General features: G+C 38.5%; 1 protein-coding gene across 4 annotated transcripts in view; it reads right to left on the reverse strand.

Moving 5' to 3' along the window:
* Positions 1-1,179: 1,179 nt before the first annotated feature.
* The window catches only part of SNX14 (sorting nexin 14), a 46,727-nt gene continuing 25,409 nt past the window's right edge, over positions 1,180-22,497 (reverse strand). For 2 of the 4 annotated variants that reach the window (XM_048297452.1, XM_048297451.1), the window contains exons 16-29: positions 21,090-21,116; positions 17,294-17,426; positions 16,452-16,653; positions 15,404-15,487; positions 15,167-15,267; positions 14,768-14,879; positions 12,287-12,327; positions 12,001-12,120; positions 7,623-7,746; positions 6,936-7,100; positions 5,786-5,881; positions 5,020-5,111; positions 4,811-4,867; positions 1,180-1,401 (exon numbers count right to left, since the gene is read on the reverse strand). In XM_048297452.1, the coding sequence (XP_048153409.1) occupies positions 1,363-1,401; positions 4,811-4,867; positions 5,020-5,111; positions 5,786-5,881; positions 6,936-7,100; positions 7,623-7,746; positions 12,001-12,120; positions 12,287-12,327; positions 14,768-14,879; positions 15,167-15,267; positions 15,404-15,487; positions 16,452-16,653; positions 17,294-17,426; positions 21,090-21,116 (1,393 nt within the window). In that variant the 3' untranslated portion in view covers positions 1,180-1,362. The remainder of the gene's footprint in view (positions 1,402-4,810; positions 4,868-5,019; positions 5,112-5,785; positions 5,882-6,935; positions 7,101-7,622; positions 7,747-12,000; positions 12,121-12,286; positions 12,328-14,767; positions 14,880-15,166; positions 15,268-15,403; positions 15,488-16,451; positions 16,654-17,293; positions 17,427-21,089; positions 21,117-22,497) is intronic. The other 2 variants (XM_048297454.1, XM_048297453.1) reach the window with 1 other exon arrangement.

Consider the following 22,497-nt stretch of genomic DNA (forward strand, 5'->3'; position numbering starts at 1 on the left):
AAAAGGTGCATTAAGATAAACATTCAGTATGTTGAAATTTCAAAACCTCGTTCATTTTCACATCCATTCAAGGGCTGTGCATGAAAAGGTCTGGATTACACAGCTGTATTAAGTAAGGGGTGGTAGAACAGGGAGGGAGACAACAACTGAGCGTGACACACTACAACTTATGCCCTGGCATTGATGACTTGTTACTACTACTCCTTAAGTTGTTCATTTACAGAACAGTCTTCCCCCCCCCATCAACATCAACAGTGTCAGAGAGGGCACTGATGGACAGAGCTGTACTTGCACACCAATTTTTAGAGTTGCAACAACTCCTTTGGCAGAGCCAGAAAGGAGAGAAATAACACTTTTACCTTCCTTTGACAGAAGGGAAAGGTTTGCAATAGTAATACAGACAAATAACACAAATTATACTGACAAAGAACACCAGTGCTACATTAGATCGGTTGGTCTGTAAAAAAGGAGAAAATGTGTGTTTGAAAAGAAAAATTGAGGAATGCCTATTAAAGTATCTCTGTATTCTGTGAGTAAAACTTGTTAAAAATCCACACATGAATGTCCTTTTCAAAATCTCTTTTATAAAGGCTGGGCCAACAAATTAAGATTTACAGAGAAAAATCTTCCACACATTTTTATATGAATGAATTTTTATAAAATGCTGTGAATAGACTCACATCCTCTTTTCTAAGCCTGTAAAGAGGATGTCAGAAAAACCCCACAAAGCTAGATAAGAAACTGCAAAAAATAAAGGCTAAGTTAAAAGTCAAAACCACTTTTCACATCTGTTATTATTTTAAGAGGGCTTTAGATTTGGAAGTCAGGTATTAAAAAGACTAAATTACAAATGTGATTTTCCATGCTAACAGAAGGATGAAGGCCAAAGATAGTTCGGAGATTATTTGTATGCAATAGATTCAATCGTATACTTTTGTTGAAAAAAAAAAAAAGATTTGATAAGACATATTTTAAAATAACTTAATGGGAGCATTCTACAGCTTCTTCCAAACAATTTTTGTACATATCCTTTCAGGAAGACATCCAGTAATTGCTCTTCTAGCACAGCATAAATTGGCTGATCACCCAGCTGTCTTTTTTGATGTCATCCTGTAATTTCATACACTGAGAGAGTGTGGTGAAATTAATTTGACTTTTACTGATAACAGCTAAAACAAATTTTAAATAAAATGTACAGATACTTTATTTACCTGCAATAGGTATTAAATTTTATTGTCTTTATTGCATAAAGGTGTTTTTTGAACTTAAATTTTATGTTATTTACAATAAAATATACAAGGCAATGTTAAAATGTCACATGTCCATTACAAGAGTGCACAGCAGATCCTAATGGGTGTCCACTCACATCCAGCTTGACACAGAGCTTGCTTCCTTTGGACCCTGTCAAACAGGAAGAAGGGGAAATTTACTTATTAAGTTCGAAAACACATATTTACATAGAAATGACTGAACTGAGCTGCAATGATTAATGGTGTCTGGAAACATCCACTTGAAACCAGAGTTAAGAGAAAGGAAGGCTACTGGGTTTTAACACTATTTCTCAAAATAGGTTGTTTCTTTTTTCTCTAAAAGTTCTCACCTCCCCCATTCCTAACTGCTAAATACAGTTTTCTTAACACAGCAATTTTCTGCTCTGGAAATGGTACTCCAGAGATTTTTTCAATTGGATTTCTTTCCTTCCTCTGCTAGGAATGCTTCTTCCCTTTCAGCTGTCCCTTCTCCTTCTATCCTGTCTACAGACTCCCAAGGATCTGGCTGTACACTATCTCAGAGGAGTTTCTCAGCTCCTGGAGCTTGATGCTGCCATCAAACACAGCACACATCAAGTGATCCAGCGTATATCCGCACTGATATGTGTGGCAGGAAATACCTTCAAGATCTCAAGAGTGGGAAGCAGACAGACATCCTCACTAAGGAAAATCTTCCCATTTCTCCCATCATTGTTTCCCCTGCCAAAGGAGCAGTGCTCAAAACAAAACTTCTGGGATGCTCAGTTTCCCCTTTAAAAGCTGACTGGCCTGAAATGTTTTCCTATTCTTCACCATAACTACAAAAATATTTTGGTATGAAGCAACTCAAAAAGGACCAGTCTCTGCTGAACAAAGAGAACAGGCATTGGGTTGATTCCCCCAGTACAATGAATAGCTAAGTAAGAACCAGTCATTACTTTTAAACTTCCCCCCTGCAGTTGTTAGGAAGAAACAATTCCTGTTCCAAGTGCCTTCACAATCTGTTTGCAGTGATTTTGGGAAAATGTTTTTAGGGCTCTGGATGAAAACCACTGCCATCCCTCCACCCATACCCTCTCCACCTTGCATTTCCCCTCTCAGTCCTGGTACACTGACAACCAGGTCCCACTGCCGAACATCACAGATGGAGCACTTTGTTCTGTATTGCCCTCAGTACCTCCAAAGTAAGGAAATAGCTCAAGTTCCCAGTTGAAGTATTTATCTTCCTTTCCCGTACTGAAATCTAGGCTGGAGATTCTCTTGCTCTGTCCCCATCAGCTTCAGTCACAGGGGACACGGGGAGCCCACCCCTCACCTATGCCATTTCACCAGGAGCAAAGGTAGCACTAGAGGTTCCTCCTCAGCAAGTGGTTATGAAACAGTGCAGAGCAGCTGGGTAGTGTCATGGTTACACAGGCAAAAAGAATGGCTTATGAAGCAGAAAACATGATATTGATTTACATTAATCTTCCCTTGATTTGTTTTTGAAGAAAAAATATTTTATGCCATTAAATATGCAGAGTTATGAAATCACAAAATGGTTGGGGTTGGAAGGTGCCTCCAGAGGTGACCTGGTCTAGACCTCAAGTAGAGCTGCCTAGAGATGCTCAGGATCATGTCCAGACAGCTTTTAAGTATCTCCAAGGATGAGCATTCCACAGCATCCCTGGGCAACCTGTGACAGTGCTTGGTCACCCTCACAGTGAGAAGGTGTTTCTTGATGTTCAGAAGGAACCCCTGGTGTTTCAGTTTGTGCCTGTTGCCTCTGGTCCTGTTAGTGGGCACCACTGGTTCTGCCCTCTTTGCACCATCCCGTCAGGTGTTTACACAGATCAGTAAGACACTCTGAGCCTTCTCTTCCCCAGGCTGAACAGTCCTGCTCTCTAGCCTCTTCTCATAGGAGATATGCTCCAGTTCCTTCATCATCCCTATGGCTCTCCACTGGATTCATTCCCATATGTCCACATCTCTCTTGTACTGGGGAGGCCAGATCTGGACTCAGCACTTCAGGTGTAGCCTCACCAATGCTGAGCAAAGAGGCAGCATCACATCCCTTGACCTGCTGGCAACACTGCTCCTATTGCAGCCCAGGATACCATCAGCCTTTTATTCAACTTTGTCTCTTTCCATCTGGCTCGTGCCCAGCCCATCCTGGCACCTGGGGCTGCTCTTCCCCAGGAGGAGGAGTTTGCACTTCCCTTTGTTGGTGGTCACGAGGTTCCTGCCAGCCCATTTCTCCAGCCTGTTTAGGTCCCTTTGGAAACCAGCATGGCTCTCTTGGTGTATCAGCCACTCCTCCCAGTTTTGTGTCATTATCAGGCTTTTCACTCTGTCCCATCATCCAGATAATTAATGAAAATGTTAAACAGGACTGGAGCCACAACTGACCCCCCTTGGATAACTCCTTAGTGGCCTGCCTCCAACTAGACTTCATTCCATTGATCACCAGCCTCTGAGCCTGACTGGTGCTTTAAAGACTATTTAAATGCCATTCATTTTTTTCCATAATGAACTGAAGAAAAGATCAGTGTTCCAATACATAAATACAATTAGCTGCTGACATACAAAACCAGTTCAGCAGAGTAAAACAGCAAGGCTAAGTCAGGTCTTTTCTTCTGCACTCAAGTTCCCAGGCTACTTCCTTGTTCCCGTGGTCAGCTGGGTCTTCTTTTGCGTGTTTTTAGATGTCTGAGCACTGGGTTGAGGAGGGCAGCTACAGAGCTGAAGCACAAAGTAGGTCAGACTTGCTGAGCCAGCCTCATTTCACTGAAAACAATGGAAGTGTCCTGGCTTGTTCCAATATCTTGTATTTGTTTCTGTTTGCCATGCAAAACAAATCACTGCTGGCACTGCAGTTCTCAGGCATAGGGGTCATGCAATGAACATTTATTGTTAAGTGAGGGGTTTTTTAACATTTGTTTGGGGTTTTGTTTTTCTACTAGCTAACTAGCAAGTATCTCCTGCTTACCATGAAGACCAAACTAAAATTACTATGTAAAAATATGTGAAGGCTTGATGTACATAAGTACAAATATCAGATGGATCCCAAATCTAATGATACACATTTATATAGCAATTTCTGTTGTGCAAATGCCTTCTCCTTTATCTGGATAGCTGAAGTTAACATTGCAGTGACCAAATTAGAGGTAAGAAATCCTCCTGCCAGATATTCTCAAGAAAAATGCTGCAGCTTGACCTGAGCTTTGCATGCAGAATTCCCTTCCTAAATTGGGAATTGCATAAAATAGAGTGGTGACAAATCAATCAAAGAGAAAGGAACAGAGATCCCGACTGCTGGTTGGTCTGTCCAAGGCTGCCGAAAGGCAGCTCGGACTTGCAGCATGCTAAACAAATGGGCCTGAGCTGATTTGGAAAGAGCTAATTAACCAAAATGTCAGTACTCCAGATTCCAATTATTTCAGCATATTGGAAAAATATATATTTTCCCCAAAATTTAGAATTAATACTAGTAATAGAGAACAACAGCAAAAATACACCAGTGACTAGACTCAGCAGCAGCTTGAAGAGTTCTGCAGTTCTTGAACAGAGTTAGCACATACCTTACTCAGCTCTGGAAAGAGTTCTTGAATCCCAATGTCCAGCAGAACATAAGTTAACTAAAAGAAAATACAGAAAATTAAGGACACTCCAAGGCAAAACTACTGCTTTTTATTCTTAATTCTGAGCAACAGCTCACTCCTCTGCTATACCAAACATTCACTTCAGGAAATCCTGTGCCAAAAGGAAGGTTTGTCACGTTATGAGTTACCTGTTTGTTGAGCACTGGTTGCTGCAGTCCATCAAACAGAAGCCTGATGCCTTCGTATTTAGCCTCTTCCCCAATGCACTTGCCTATTAAATCTAGACCAAATTCCAAATACAAATACACAAGTCATGAGGAAGCACTGCAAAGCAGCTTTATGATGCAGTTATAGAACTCCAGTAATTAACAAGAAAAAAAACTGTTTAAATTCAAGAAAGAGTTCTAATTTTTTTCTGTCTCAAATGGTAAATGGAAAAACAAACACACTTTTGGTTCATCCTTTTCCGGGCTCCACACCTAAGTAATTACTACACTTTTTATAATATCAATATATTGTTCTAATGCACTGTTTAATAAAACACAAGCTAATTTTTTTTAATTACTTTCAATTACATGGGCCCCTCTTTCCTAGTTTATACAGTGCAAGGAGAGCTCAGATGTACCTTCCAGCTTCATGACATGTCTTTTTTAATCCAATTTTCAGCTGGATAAAATACAAGCCATTTCGAAAGAGAAAAAATTATGCCATTAAATGAGCAAAGCTCTTCACTTCCATCACCATGTCTTTATTAATCACTATGCTACAACCTTAGTCAGCAACACTGAAGTGACAAAACTGAACTGCTGGGTTTTTACACCTGGTATTCCAGTCAACTCAAATCTCAGCAGCCCAAGCATTATTTGATTTGGTAAGATAATTTGACTATACTTGGGTTAAATATCTGCTTGAACAATTAACCACACTCATACAGGCAGCCATGGAAAACAGAACCTGGAATGTATCTCATCATTTCTTCAAAAGTCTGCTTTGCTCGTTTCTGTTTATCCTGGAGAGAGCGAGGCTCGGTGTTCTCACAGAACACTGCATCTGCAGCGAAGACACATTGGAAAAAAAAACATCTTTAGGCAGCTACATATCACTGACACAGAAATGTGGTTTGGATTGTGGCTCAAAATTGAACTTCTTCTCTGTATTATGTTGATCAGAAGGGAATTCTAGCCTTGTCAGATCATACTTTTTGCTTACATTAGCCTGACCAAATCCAGAATACCCCACCTGTTTGAAGGACAATCTTTTCACATTTTTCTTTCCAATCTTTTCAAAGTTTAAAGCATTCTCTTCTAAGTTTGGATCAATTCTACTTTAGGTTAGTTACGATCTCCTTACTCACAATTTCCCTTATGCTTTCAAAACTACAAGCAGTACTTACACCTTGTGCTAAAACACTGTCTGGAACTGTCAAAAACTTCAAATTTACCTATGAATGAGAAAGCAAAAATTGCTATTCATCAGAAATAACAGGTGCTCAGTTTTGGTTTTAGGCTCTGAAAGTCTTACTGCACTCTTTTTTTGCCTTTCACAAGCTTCATTTTTGGTTTGGCAAGGACAGAGCTGTCTTGACTCCAGAGTTTTTGGCCAGATGCATTGTTTGGATCAGACTGCAGTCAGATAATACTCTACAATTGTGAAGTAATTAAAAATTTTTTTCAGTCTCTCACCCCTTCCCTTATTTGAAGGTCAGGAACACTCAAGTCCTCTCAAGAGCCCACCACAACAAAGGGAGCCAAAAAATTAACAATAAAAGGCTGATGTAGCACACAAGTGAAGTAACTTAAAGACTTCATAAAACATTTGCGTTGATACACTAAACCACCTCTATTCTGTTTTTCTTGTTCTCCTTGCACACCTCATCAAATTACTGTTCATAATACTTTGTTTTTCTGTAACCATCACTGACAAACAGGTGACTCAACAGCTTTCCACAACAAGCTTTGAAGTTAGTCCAGGCCCACTTGATTTTTAATACTCCACCAGCGTTAGTCAAGCATTCCAAGGTTTAGCACTCAGAAACTTCACAGAAGGGATTTCAAACACCAGACTAAAGCAGTATTTTTTCATCAAAGATGTAACTATTACTAACCTCTCAGCAGTGTTATCAGAGAAACCAACCGGTGCTCCTCAAATAGCTGTTCTAACTTGTTATGCAAGTAATAGTCTGTGTACAGTTCCAATGTATTTTTGAAGAGAATTCTTCCTCCCATCAAGAGATGATGCAGCCAGTCAGGAATGCGGAAAACTACCCTACCTGCAAAGTCACAGCAACATCTGTGAGTAGTAACATTTATCATGAATATTAGGAGAACCTCATATAAGAATCATTTATCCAAAAGAAAATAAAAAAAAAAAGATTGCAAGCAAGAAGAGTATTTCAGTTTTGTTAGTGCAGCACTGAAAATACTGGTATTCTCCACAGTGCTTATCAAATACTTCCTTTAGCTATTTCTATTAAGGTAACAATTCCAGTTCCCAGAGTCTACAAGCAGCCTAGGCAGACCTGAGAAAAGGGACAGGACCTACTCTCATAAGCTAGTAAGAGGTGCAGAAAGGAGGAGACATAACAAAGCAACTAAGCAATGATGAATGATAAATGACATTTTAGCACCACAATAAAGTCTTCTACAGAATGACCGTGTTACTAAGATGTATATTAGCTTGAAAGTGCTGAGTTATAGATCAGTGCTACAATAGAATTTCATTTCTTACCAGAGACTGTGAACTTCATGTTTGGCATGAAGTATATGAATAATTAAGAGAAATCACTTCTTACCAACATACATTAAGTAGTCATAGACTCCTTCTACAGTCATCATTTCCATGAAGTAGTTCTGATTTTGTCGTCTTTCTGTATTCTCAGACCGGTTTGCATTATTCTTGAATAAATCATTAAAAAGCTAAAAGCAGAAACATAAGACTGAAATCACTGCATTCAAAAGCAGAAGGATAGCCATCAGTTCTTTGGGTTGGTTTCTTTTTACAGAAGTAGCTTTTTTCCAGAGCTTCTAAAGAACTGATCAGGGGCGTTGATTTGTTTCATTGTTTCTGGTTTCGTTTTTTCAAATTCTTCACTTTCCAGTAAAGAGCACATCACATGTTGCCAAGATACACAACAACCAAAACACCTGGGTTCAGAACAAATCAGCACTGAGACATTAATTCATGAGCCTTTTTGCTCCTACTACCTTCTTCCAACCTAAACAATTACATGATTGTATGCATCTAGACTTTTACCACAGGCTCTGATTTCCTTGATGCACCCTGTTCTGAAAATGAGGGATTAAAAGGATATGGAGTTTGTTTGCCTTAAATCACAAGGGAAGCCTATAAGATTAAAGTATTCCTAAAAGTTCCTGTTGGAACTTTTAAAATAAATTTTGAAATGTATTTTGAAATAAATACAACCGTTTCTGGACAAAATATACAAGTTTTTTACATAAAGAAGTATCTTTTTCCCTTGCCAGCTTAATTATTTATAGTAAAACTTCATGACTCTTTTTAAGTTACTAACATTTGGGTTTCTTTCCATTTATCAATTATATACCTTTAGCCTTCTATTTTCCTGTGTCATCACCTTCCTCCCTGATCCCTCTATTTCCTTGCCTTTGGTTCTTTCTGAAAAGATACTCCAATTCTTTCAAAACCCCAAGAGACTCTTCCCTGCACACCAAAAAAGGGGTCCCAAGCCACCTAGGCAGTAGTCTGCGCCTCCCCTGCCCCTGAGTCTGTGAATCCCAGCAGAGGGAAAGGAAGATCTCTAAATTCTGATGCTCTCCATGTTTAGTACCTAGCAATCCCCGCTAACAGTTTATTTTAAATTAACTTACCCCCAAAATAGTTAATCTAGATATAAAATAGGATTTATACAAAATACACTGTATTATGAAATGAAAGTTCAAAAGTTTATGCCAAGGTTCTAAAAAAATCCTAGAACTAGAAGCAAATGCAACATAATCATAGAATTGCCTAGGCTGAGGTGATTGCCACTCACAGAAGGTTTTTTTTACCACTAATTAAAATTAGTTCCAAGGAACAGGAAGTAATTTGCTTATATGTGGTTCACTTTCTGTACAGCAATTCTCCCCAAAATAAATAAAGCCCTAAGACACGCAAATCACAACTATCTCTGAATCATGCAAGTCTCTAAACAGAATGCTCTGCATCCTTCAGAAAAGTTACATCAGGACATCTGGCAAGAGTCATGTTTTTGACCTGTACTCCTTCAGGCCCTCTCTTTTTTTAAGTGTTGAGCTGCTGGTATTACCTTCACAAGGTTCACTCAAACTAAACAACAGCAAGTTATTACATAAATTACATAAAAGGGCAAATATAGTTAATGCACTGGTGGGTGACTGGCATCCGGGAATGTAACAAACCTAAAAAGAACACATAATTATTCACACCTACTGTATGGAAGCGTCCCTGGTATGTTGTTCTAGAAACCCTGTATAAACTGAAGTCTACATCCTCCTTAATACTGAAACCAGAACAGCAGGAAAAACCTTAGCTGCAGTATTGTATCTTAAACAAGAGCCTTCTTTATTTTTTAGATACACCCCACGACCTGACAAAGGTGATACACACTGAGCCAACTTAAAGCAGCCCATTGTGCCATGCAGACATAGGTTCAGAGGAGTGCCTGGAGGCCAAACTAAATCATTAACAGCAATCTGGTAGGTAACCTATAAAAAAATCAAACATGAAGGCCAGCTTAGGGCAAAGCTTTTTGACTTTTTACTTTCACCCCAAACCAGAAGCAGCATCTTCTGAATGCTGTATGTACCACCATACAGGGACAATCTGTGTTGCACCTTAAACAGTAACGGTTCCTCGATCAGAGTCACACTTTGAAAGCATTTCAGAATGCAATCTACAATGCACTGCAGCAGCTGTAATACAAAGTGGCATTACACTTCTACTTCCATGTTTTACACTGTCCAGAACCTTGGCTTAGAAGAAATTCAAGTGAAAAACACTCAACTGGTTATCTAGCACAGAAGTTGAGATTATACTCACAATTCAGATAAGCACAGGATTTTGTTTTAGATGTTTCTCTGCATGTTAGTATTTGAGATTAACAACACAAACCTCAATGCTATCATTATTTGTATCTTTAAGATTAAACAGTAACTATGATTGTAACCATGTAAATATTCTTAAAAGGCTCACAATGAGGAAATTCCATTAATTGGTGTTGATTAACAATGGGAGTCAAGATCATGAAGTCAGTGAAAGATAAATGGCCTGTATTAAGAAAAAGACCAAAGTAATCCCTTGTACAACGGGCTTTGCTTGGGAAAAGCAAGCAAAGGAAGCGTGAATGCTCACGTTAAATGCCTCACAGGAAAAAAAAAAGTCACTCAATGGTGAGTGCATATGCAAACATACACCCAATACATTCCAGCACAGGTGTGAACTGTACAATACCATGACTATGAACAATATCTACAGCCAGAGGCATAAACCTCTCCCCTGTTCTTCCTGCTCACTTAAAAAGTAGAGAGGACTATACCAAAGTGGTAAGAAGAAAGATTGTATGCAGTGTCTGAATCACATCCGTCAGTGTTGGCAACCATATCTTCCTCCAAGTAGCTACTCAAAAACATATATTATGCTGCTGGTGTTCCAAAAGCAGCTTTTATTGCTGTTGGCAGGCCATCACAAGCCAGCAGAACAATGCCTTTATTGGCATATTTTGCAAAGTCTGCATCAGCTGAGAAGTCCTGACCTATTATAGCAAGTCTGACAGAAGTATGTTCAGAAGATGATCAAGCTGCTTACAGACCTTCAGAACAGAAACATGGCCAGAAATCCTGCTAGTGCCCCTAGGAGGGGGAAGCAGAGGTTTTTGTTCACTTGCTTTTTTTTAACCAGGCAAGTTAGTAACTCTTAATCTAGAGGATCTGACACAGGATGAAATCCAATTGCTCCCAGTTATACTAGGGTTGACTACCCACATTCATTGTGCATTTTTAACTAGAAGTCCTTCCACCAATATTTAAAACACACAAACATACACATGCACCAGGCACATTCAAAAGGAAGGAGCATGCAGATCTGTCAGAGCATTAGGCATATTTCTGACTGGGCCTGCTCAGACAGATCTCCAGGCATTTCTTATTCAGCCTGCTGAGGAAGAGGAGCCTGTGTGCACCCTACTCATGGCAGCACAAGCACCGGGGAATGTGCATTGTCATCTCAGCAGAGTCCAATATGTTGAAACTGAAATAAACATACCTGTGTCAGAAAAGATACATGAGAACACTGTGGCAATACAAGCATAAGCTGGAAATTGACTACCATTTACCAAAAAACTGAAGAATTCTCTTGCTATGAGATAACATATTCTTCTCACAGATGGGCCCTCAGGAAGAGCTAACCTTCTTTGGTTAAGTCTCTTTGGTTGCCTGCTAGATCTCTGCATAGAGTCCATACAGGCAGCTCACACAGTCCTGGTACAGACATTTGGCATTCACCTCCATCACCAGGAATGATGTGCCTGGCTACTGCACAGCACTTATACAGCACAGAATACCAGAATGGCCTGGGTTGGAAGGGACCTCAAAGACCATCTAGTCCCAAACCCCCTGCCACAGGCAGGGACACCTTTCACTAGACCAGGCTGCTCAGAGCTCCATCCAATCTGGCATTAAATACTTCCAGAGATGAGGAATCCACAGCCTCTCTGGGTAACCTGTACCAGCAGCTCACCACCCTCACAGTTACATAGTTTTTCCTAACATCTAATCTAAACCTACTCTCAGTTCCATTTCCCTTTGTCTGGTCACTAAATGCTCTTGTAAAAGTCCTGCTCCATCTTTCTTGTAGGCTTCCCTCAGGAACTGGAAGGCTGCACATCTGCACAAAGCTGTCACGTCTCACAGCAGAAGTGAAAGTGCAGAACTGAACAGCTCAAGTCTATGCCACACATATCTGGGGAATAGGAAAGTGTGTTATTGCAGTCTACCTTTGGTCTGGCCTTTGGACTGAACACCCTCAGTGCCTGCATTCCTAGACAGCATTTTCCAGCTTGGCTTTATCTCAAATAATTTTAGTTAATGAGTTCTAAGACAGCTCTCTAGTACGAGACAAAGTGTATAGTCAGTTTTCTCCACTTCTGCAAAATAGGAAAGGAAGATGACTTACTGTACCTTCTTGTTATTTTCAGAAGTGGGACTCAAAATGGTAAGTTCAGGCCTGCTTGGTTTAGGCTTGGGAGATTCACAGGAGTTGATAAAATTCATGATGAATGGCTCCAAATGCTGACCTTTCTGAAAAAAAGATATGAGTGACCTGTCACTTGCATAATTATAGGAAAATGAAAACAAAAACAACAACAAAAAAGAATTTTCCAACAAAGTTTTGATTAGCCTATAATTTAGTAATCTCATAAAATTAGCTAATGAAGTTAAGATATTGGCAATCTGAAAGACTTACCTCTTTCATCAGCTTTCCTGGAACAGATTTTATGATTTTACCTACAATTAGAAACAAACAAACAAAAACTTTGTTATCAGTGTCTGATTTGAAAGACATTTTGCTCTGCTAGATTTTATGTACTCATTGTCTGGTAGTTATTTAAAAATAAAATCATTTTTAAAAATCTGGGTCTTTTTTATTTGGCACAAAACCCTATGAAATTAGTCTTGCACATAACCAGCTTGTAACCTAGTGATTACTAGTCTTCAAGAAAAGATACTTAAAAATATACATATTATTATCTGAACACTTTTTAAAAAAACCACAATAAAGTACTGTAGATCTACCTTTTAGCTCTTCTAGACCTTAACCATAAATAGCTCTAGCACTGTAATAGCAGTGCTGCTACAACACCGGTACAGGCAAAATTCCCTGTATGTAAGTTAGTCATAAAATCATAAACACTTATCAAAGAAGGTATCAAGGTAACTCAAATTTTCCTCTTTCTGTGGAAAAATCAGCAAATCTGGAGAGTTTCTGGGGGGAAGCAGCCTCAAAAACCCTGGTGAGTAGAATTTTCTAAATTGGACAGGTTACAACTGTGGCCTTAAAGATCAGCTCTTGTGTCCTGATAAGGCTATCAGGATATGGCACAGTAACTTTGAATGATGAAAAATGAAAGGGTCTAGGACTAGTTTTATTTTTAGCACTACAGTTATAGTAATAGTATTCTTATCTACATGTCATTAAATTTGGAATTTACATGGGAAAGTATGTACAATGATCAAATGACAGTAATAAAAACACTCATCCTCACAAACAGCCCTACTGAAATGCCAAGACTTGTTATAATGCTCATTATGGAAGTGAAGCACAGTCTCAGGAAATGCATTACAGTAAACACTGTAATTATAAGCTTTTTTTAAGGGTACGGTTGGATCTAGAAGGAAGATCTGAAATCAAAACAAAACCTTTTGACTGGAGGCTGAGAACAGAAACCTCATTCAACAACTATAAGGCAGGCTAAGAGAAGGGCTGTCCCAGCAGGACCACGCCGTGACCGGGGGCCGCAGAAATGCAGCGGCGCAGTTCAGACAGCTGAGGCTTTCTGGGAGCACAGCCACAAATGGCACAAGACATGAAGACAGAATGGCCATGAGGTTCACCTGACCAGCTCAGGCCCACTACTCTGAGACAGCTGCACTGCAGCCAAGTCACACTACAGTCTACACACTGCAGCTTTTTTGATTCATTATTGTAGGAACCCAGAGTGCCGAGAATATTTCTCTGCCTGTTTTTAAGGGTTCTTACCCCCCCTGAACAACACTGTTTCAGCTTCAAACCTTGGAAAAAATTACCAGTGGTCAGACAAGAACTAGAAAATACAGTGGTGTGAATTAGGTGATAGACTACTGTGTAAGATTGTCACAGGGTGAAAAATTTAGAGGTTTTGGGCTTCTCTTTGTAGTAAATAGATAAGAGTAAAAAATATCAAAATGAAGGATTGTTGTTGTTCTCTAAACCTTCTTCTCCTTCTTCTCCTACTCCATGTTCTGCAGTAAAAGTAGTTTGGAATGATTGGATAGAGAATTCCACAGTTCCTGCCCGTGTTACTGAATAATTGGTAGGAAAGTGAAAATAATGTACGTTTTTAGTAACTATTGGTTAAAATATCTTTAAAAGGCTGTGTAAATCTCGATAATTAGCTCTCACTCCTACTTTTCCTCCTTCTATGCTGTACCTGGGTCACGCTAGTGGCTCTGTTCCTCTGGTAAGACTTAATAAACAACTATCTGGAAGCATTGAAACTAAAAGAGACATCTCAGTTTATCTTTGAAACTCCTTGCAAGGACTTTCAGCAAATTCTCTCCCATCAGGAGGGACTAGATTTATGACACAGTAAAGTGTCACATTATGAACTACTGCCATTAGACATTAGAACTTCTCAACTTCTCAATTTCCATTTGACCTGCCTGTATCACACACACTGATGCCTCAAATTCCATTAAGCAGCTCTTGTTAGAGAAGATCTTAACACCATCTAATACTAGAAATATCAAATATTGTAGTTTTCAGAATAAAATAAGTGGATTTTAATCAATTAAAATCCAAAGGTAGTTTTATAACTGTTTATGCCACCTCATCTGCAAACAATGACAGATGCACCCAGACTTGACTTGTGACAATACCATAAATTTTCTTGAACTATGAGATTTATTAAGAGAAACCTTACCGTCTTGCTTGCTGACACAAAAATTCAAAAGCAACCACTTAAACATTTTTTTCCAAAATTTCAAAATGTCTTTTTTTTTCAAGGAAGAAGTATCAGCATGTCTTGCTTGCTATGATTTTAAGGGCTGTGAAGGAGCAGAGTTCTTATTTCATACATCCACAAGAGTTATCTATGAATTACTACTGTCATTCAGAGAATCACAGAATTCAATCACAGCATCCACAGCATTACTATTTGTCAGCATAAACAAGTAGCATATTACATACCAAGATTCACATCAGGCAACATTTTATCAAGAAACTGAGTTTCTCCTCCATTAGGGGATAGGAAGTCAGCTAAAAGCTGGCTGTTACTTAGTTCTGGATGTTGCAGAAGTTTCTTTGAGACAGAAGGAACAGAAGAAGTATAAGTACTTTAAAACTCATCTTTAAAAATCAGTTTCTGTACAGCAGAAAGATATTCAAAGAGCATTATACTGCCACAGATAATTGTCATTTCCAAGAGATTTCTGTTCTCAGTCATGTGAAACTTTAACATTGCCCACTTGAATCCTTTCTCTAACTATAAAGTTACTTGGAAACAAACAAAAAAACCCCAGATATTCTTTTATTAGCTTTATATCATTAGTATTAGAATATTCTTTGCTCCAAATGTTTGTTTGATACCTGCAGATATTCCTGAAACTCCTCTCTCTTGGATTTTAAGAACTCATAGTTCTTGGGGCCAATGATTCTCTTTGAGGGAAGCTGAGCATCAGGAAATGTACCTAATAAAGATATCAAGGAGATTAAATTATTCTTGTAATGCAGTAAACACTGATTGTACTATTTTAAATTTCAGCTAAGTAACGAATGATAATCAGAGCAGGGGGAAAATGGCTTTCCAAATGGTGGAGAACATACCATGAAATTCCGTAAGCTTTGATTCAAGCACGTAAAATTCAAGATACCTCCTGTAGACAGACCAGTGTTCAGGTTCATGTCCAACTGGAGAAGAAAAAAAAGTTAAAAATAAACCAGGTTTTATGCCACCTGAGAGACAAATTAGCAACAGCAAAGATATGCTGGATTATATAAGAAAAACCTCAATGACATTAGCCCCCCCCATTGCAGTAACATAAACTTTATGGTACTTTTAGCGTTACAGTAAAATGCATAACTGGTAGATAGATATGGTACTAGCAAGGAAATTATCACCTCATTTATGGGATCCCTACAATCCCAACAATGGACTGCTCCTTAACTTCAACATTTATGATGGCTGGCTATTATGAGATCTATTTTCCAACTTTTAACCAAATGACTTACAGAAATAGTACTTGTTGAATATAGTCCTCTGCATCATCAGCTTGAATGCTGATCATTCTTAATCCTATCACTGCACATATCACTAAATGCCTCTTAAACACTTTCTGCTCATTGTGGAAGTATTACTCTCACTACTAACACAAATCCACGCAGACTTAGGATGATGCTGTTTTCCCCCACACCATTTGGATGTATTGCTACCTAGATACTGATAAACTAACGGCAAGCCATGATGGTTTCCAGTAAACAAAACATTTTCATTTCCTAAGAACTCATTTTAAGGTTATACAAAAACTTATTTGTTGTTCATTATTCCAAAGTTCAGAGTTGTTAAAAAAAATAATATGCCAGGTGTTTATTAATATGAATTTTAAGGTAAGTATTTTTGGAAAGAGAACATTTCAAACTTTGCCATGAAGTCTAAATAGAACTGATTCATGCTGAGGAGTCAGTTCTCAACCTGCAAATGCTAAATGTGATCATTTATCTCTCAAACTCATTTCCTCAGAACTTTCAAGCCATTATTTTGAAATCAGAAGAATGCATACACAAAACACACTGCAAGAGCCATCAGAATACAGCACACTAAAATACTCTGGGCTCACTTTCAAATGATGCTTTATTTATCCCCAACATAGCATACCTGCCCTTCTATCATTTCTCTCTACATCAATGCAGAATACAGGAATTCTCTCCTTTCTGTCTTTTCTTTCCAAGGAGGGATCATCAAAAAAATCTACATATGGGATGCTGATTTTCCATGCCGCAAGGTTGCGGGGTGTATTTGGGGTGGTAACAGCCTCCTCAGGAGAATCATCTTCCATTACCATAACACCTTCTTCAATCTGTAAGGATTCAAACACAGATCTCCAGTTCTGTTTTAATTGGTACAGTCTACCTCCGCTTCTAACCAACTCCCTCCTCTTCCCTTTTTAAAATTTTCCATTTGTCTCCCAACTGTACTTCAGGTAACAGTATCCCACACAGTAAATTCTACCATTGGCTCTATTCCTGGCTGTTTAGCATGGAAGAAAAACATTAACTGAGGGAGACACCCAAGACAAATGAGAAAGGACTGTTGGCTCCTGATCTACAGAGAAAATGCTGCACCACAGACCAACTAGACAGCAATTTCTCCACTACATTATTTATGGTTTTAAGGTCTTGTGGCAGGCTGCAGATGAAGAGCCATGCATGCTTTACTACCCAGAATTACAGAACAAGTCATTGCTTACAAAAATACCTGACGCTGCTACTTTTGGTACTTCTCCATACTAAAGCAATAAGCTCAGAAGCACATGAACTGGGGATGTTCCCTTGGCACATGAATGAATACAGGGAAGATAAGGCAACTTAATCAGAAGCCAGCACATGAAGACTGTGCAGTCAAGACAGAAGAAATGTAACATTTTCAACAGGGCAAAGGAGAAAAGAAAAATCCAAGCGCAACAAAGACATCTAGTAAAATTTAATGGTTTTACTCACAAAGTCATCTTCTCCTTCATTTAAGTTATAGTTAGGCAACATAGCTCCTTCCATTGCAGAACTCTTGAATACACCTTTTATTTTGTTCCCTATTTTGCTGATTCCAAATGATTCTCCTCTCTTCTGTGTGGTCCTAGGATTACAGAAGCCACAGTTCACAACACAAGGCATATTATTACACAGCTGCTCATTAGGCTGTTGCACACCACTTGCGGATAAGAGAAACAACTCTATAAACAGGTAGACAATATATTTACAGTTCCACTTAATTAAAATTCATTTATGGTAAATCTGTTCTCTGATCAATCAGCAAAACTTCTTCAATACACTTTTAAGAGACACGGGATTCCCAAATGCTTAACCACAAGTAAACTCTTACAATAGTATCCTAGTAATTCATGACACAGAATAAACAATTAGCTAGGTAAAACAACTTTGTTTTGACAGCAGAAACTGTGGAATTGCTACAGGCAGGCACATCAAGTAGGTCATTAACTTTGTCCTTTTCCATGCACTCGCATTTAAATATTTATCTTTCTGCCAAGCGTAGATGCATTTTTTAAAGGAACTTTACAAGCACATATCATTCAAGATAGAGCTCAGTTTTTAAGCAGTAGAGACAGACAAAAGGAATGTGCAAGGAGCAAGACTGAGGATGAGAGAAAACAGATGCAACTAAAGAACCTTGGCTTGAAGAGCCAGTCCGACTGAAAGATGAAGAGTTTTTAAAGTCTTGCCACTTATGACAAAGCATCCAAAAACCAACAAACCAGGTATGGGGGAAAAAAAGATACTTGGGCAGTAAGCACACCCCTTACTGAGGGAACAGATTTTTTTATTATTCTTATGCCCTTACATAAGTCCTGACACTGATGATTATTTCTTGCATAGAAGTGCTAGTAACTTTGGAAAGAAAAATGTTTCTGCTGAAATCAGCCTGAGGTTACTTATGGTAATTCAATATACACAGTTGAGAGACAAGTTAAAAATCAATACAGTGAACTGCAGAATCAAACATTCAAAACAAATTTATAGACTGATATTAGAGGACAAAAAAATCCTGTTTCTTTTCCTTTAAAACAAGAAACTATTGACTACTGGAAGGGAGTACAAAGAGAACAGCAGCAATCAGCAGGTAAAGCATTTTCATCACCCATAAAACCATGCAGACAACATCAACTGCTGACTCCAAACATGCATCTGCATGTTACTAATAAGCTTCCTGTTTATAATTTTACACAGACTGTGTACATGACTAAAGCTGCGTAAATAACCCACTGCTTTTCCAAATCTTTTGCTTTTTCTATCTCATATAATCATCAGCTCCAAAGCAGACTGGCACCATCTACCCTAATTATCTCGTCTATGCAAAGACAAGGTTGCTTGGCTGCTTGCAGTCTAAATCCTTATTTGAACATTTTACTCCATTCTTGAACAACTTCTACTACACGTTATTGTGCTGAACTGAGCTGTTTCACATTGGGGACCTACCAGAATCTTGTACAAGTGCTTCAGCACTGGGCTAGAAAACAAACCTCAATCAGACAAAACTAGCTTTTCTGGAATATTTCAGACCTCTGGCTTGACCTTGAAGGAAGTTCTCATCATTCCTGTGAAAACTTGCGCAGTTCTTAAGAGTTTGAGCAAAAACTTTGATTTACACAAGGTCAATGATTTGATAGGAGGACTCCAGTCTCAAAGCAGTTCTTTCCCACACTGATCATGCTCCAGGTGAAGGCAGCATTCACTTGTGCCTGTACTGAGCTGTACTCAACCTGACAGCTGGGAACCAACCCTTCCAGCCCCAACGCAGAGATTACGCCACGTGAATAAAAAGCAATCACTGAACCGGACAAGTATAAAGTGACAAACTAGGATGGGAGTCTCTGCACATGAAGAGACCAATTCAGAACAAACAAAGGTGAATGAGAGGGTACACAGACTCTCTCCATAATATATGGAGAGAACACAAGACTGGTTTGGTAAAAATCCTTGAGCACAAATCACACTGGATGAGCATGGAAAATAAACCTGTGGATGTTAGCAGAGATGGATGGACAGATAACAGGATGACCTGACATTTCAAAGAAATGGAACAATAAAAAAATATATACAAAAAAAAGGTATCAGGATGAAAATCTATTAACTTCACTGGCTAAGCAGAAATAGAAGAAAGGCCTTGAGGCTAGGCAGAAGGAAAGAGATGGGACTAGGATAGGGGCAGGTTCAAGACATGAAGGACCAAAGACAACAGGAGGTAGTCCATTTAGAACAGAGACCAGACTTTTTTTAGGACCTGTCAACTCTGCTACTGTCAATAAATATAAATATATATATGTCCAAAACTCATTGGAAAAATATCCCACTCCCTCTAGTGCTAATCCATATATTAGCATTATTAGACCATCATTCTACAGTTGCTTTCTCAGCAGGACCCTCTGTGGAGAGTCTACAGACTCCAACATTCCTGAAGAATCATGTGACAACAAGAGGTTGGAACACTTCCTTTTTTCCTCAAACATTCCAAAAGTAATACATACCTAACATTAAAAAAATTACAATTATTGTTCAGTCTATAACAGGGAATTGCAGACTGAAGACTGCAGTAGTCCACTGTGCACTGTGGCATTCTTTAATCATGGATGGTTGCAAAATCATTTTCCCACAGGATGCTTGCCTCATTCAGGGCACTGAACAGATCTTGGCAGGTGATCTTGAGCCAGGGGTATGCAGCTGAAGAATGATGCTGTGAGGCTTTTTAGGTCAAGAAGGACTAGACCAGTTGTATGTATCAGACAAGCTAGATATTAACATGCATGTGAAGTCGGAGTGCCACTTCCGTTGGCTGACTAAAATCCCTACACGCAGTTAGGAGAAATGCTGAGCACATCTTGTTGCACTTGAACATCAATGAGCTGCATTTATATCTCAAGAACTCCTTACTGCTCAACAATCAAGCAAGTTACAGCTCAACATGCTGAACTGGCGCATAAAGTATAAAAGCATCTAATAACCTTGATTCTTAACCTGAAAAATTAAGTTGAAAAATTTACCCTAAAGGCTAGTATGAGCAATCTATGTCATAATGATGCTCTGATAAATTCTAAGGAAAAGTCCATAAAGAAAAGATTGTTTTCTGAGTTTGGATACCATGTATTTAAAGAGGCATGAATAATGAGAAAACAAACCATTGAACGGCTACTAAGGCATTAATGAGTGGTCACGTATACTAGCTACAGCAAATTATAAGAAATAGCATATGTTGCCATCAAACCTGTAACAGTCACAAAAGAAGCTGCAGAGAGAAGTAATTTGGGCAACTGCTGGGTTTGAGTGCTTAAAAATCAGAATATTTGCATGCGATGTTAGACAATGATCACCACGGATACAGCTTGCAAGCTAAAACAAGCATATAAGGGGATAACACCTTAATGAGGATCTGGAAATATGACACGAAGTAAAGGAAATTCTGGAGCACCTAGCAGTCACAAGCCAAAAAAAAATTTCAAGTTCTGAAAATATATTTCAAAAAAACGACAACAGACACACTGTTAACAGCAAACAATGTTAATGTAATGCAAACATGTGAAATTAGTAATTAAGCAATTTCTAAACACTTGTGAAGAGGACATGGGAAGTAAAGCTTTTTGTGAGCAGAAATGCATCCAGAGAAGACATTCATGTCTTTTACAAATAAAATGAACAGTTAATTACTGTTATAAAGGCTGTGTGATGACGTCATGAGAGATGCAGCATAACTAACACACAACACTTATTGAGTGTTAGATAGACTTACCGTAAGTCATCCAAACTCAGGCTACTTCTGCAACAACAGGCAAATAAATTACCTCAGAGTCCAGCAGAAAATTAAAATAAAACAAAACCAAAACAACAAAAGAACCCAAACCAAACCAAATGTGACAGACCTATCCCAACAAAACTGAATAGGCTTTGACCCTCACCATGGATTAAGAAGAGGTGGTCCAATTAGGAGTTCCTGACCTAGAACCCTAAGAAGGTGAAATGTGAACAGTATCTGCACATCTCATCATCACACGCTTGGCCTTTGAATTTAAAACATCGGTTATTGAAACTTTCAGGAGATTCAGCACAAGCAAGAACCAATTAATGGAGAACAACTTTCATTCTTAGAATTACCTGTAGTGCCAAATAGGCAGCCAACTGTTCCTATTACCTTTGTTCAGAAGTCACATAGGAATCTAGTTAATTTGGCCAATACAATGAAAAGGCTGTGGACTCACTTTATGTAATAATACACACCCTCTCCCCCTCTGTATTAGTATAGTATATACATATATAATACAGTATAGCATCTGTATTAGGTATAGTAAGAGCCATTATTTAAAATTAAAGTAACTTTTAAAAATTTTTATTTCACAGATTTTAGGACCTGTCATTATATTTTTGCCATTCTACATAACCTGGTACATAGAACCAATGCCTCAGACCCAGTAATTCCAAACGTGATGTTTAAATGAATTAACTATAAACACTGTCATCACATACAGGATTTTAATTCATGGCAGCTACTGAATTCTGGACAAACTGATAAGGGATAAAAATATTAAAATTTTAGGTTTTGTTTTACAGAAGGGTCTGATTGTAAGACATCTTACACTGTCTTTGACTGTGTTAACTGTGAAACTGGAAATACAACCTACCAGGTTAGAAATGATGGTGACTATTACATTGCACAGAACTTTTCACAGACTTAATTCCATGGGTTTTACTCCTAACCACTCCCTGAAATTGTTAGTATCTCTTCTGGAGTCCTTTAGCCTGAAAAGTGCTTTAATTTCACTGCTATTCCAATATGAGAAACCAGGATGTGTCTATTTTGATTTGTGGTTATGGTATGTCGAAAGTAAAGACAGACAGCAATCCAGAAATCTGGGAATTTGTCCTACATAACAGCTTTTCTTTTTTTGTTAGACTTCCAACATAGATGACATTTAAGTAATGTAGTTGTATTATAAATACATAAATATGAGAGAGGGAGAGGAAATTCCTGTTGTCTCTTCCACACTATCCAAATTAAGTTGACAGAACTGGAACTCAGAACATCAGTTATCATTGGCCACACACATTAAACATTAGGTAGAAAACATCAGTTACAGAGTTAAAACTGATGACAACCACAGTTAGTTATCAAGTTGTCAGAATACCCTCAATATGACTTCTTT

The sequence above is a fragment of the Corvus hawaiiensis genome, chromosome 3 (genome assembly GCF_020740725.1).
Source record: "Corvus hawaiiensis isolate bCorHaw1 chromosome 3, bCorHaw1.pri.cur, whole genome shotgun sequence".
NCBI classification, from domain to species: Eukaryota; Metazoa; Chordata; class Aves; order Passeriformes; family Corvidae; genus Corvus; species Corvus hawaiiensis.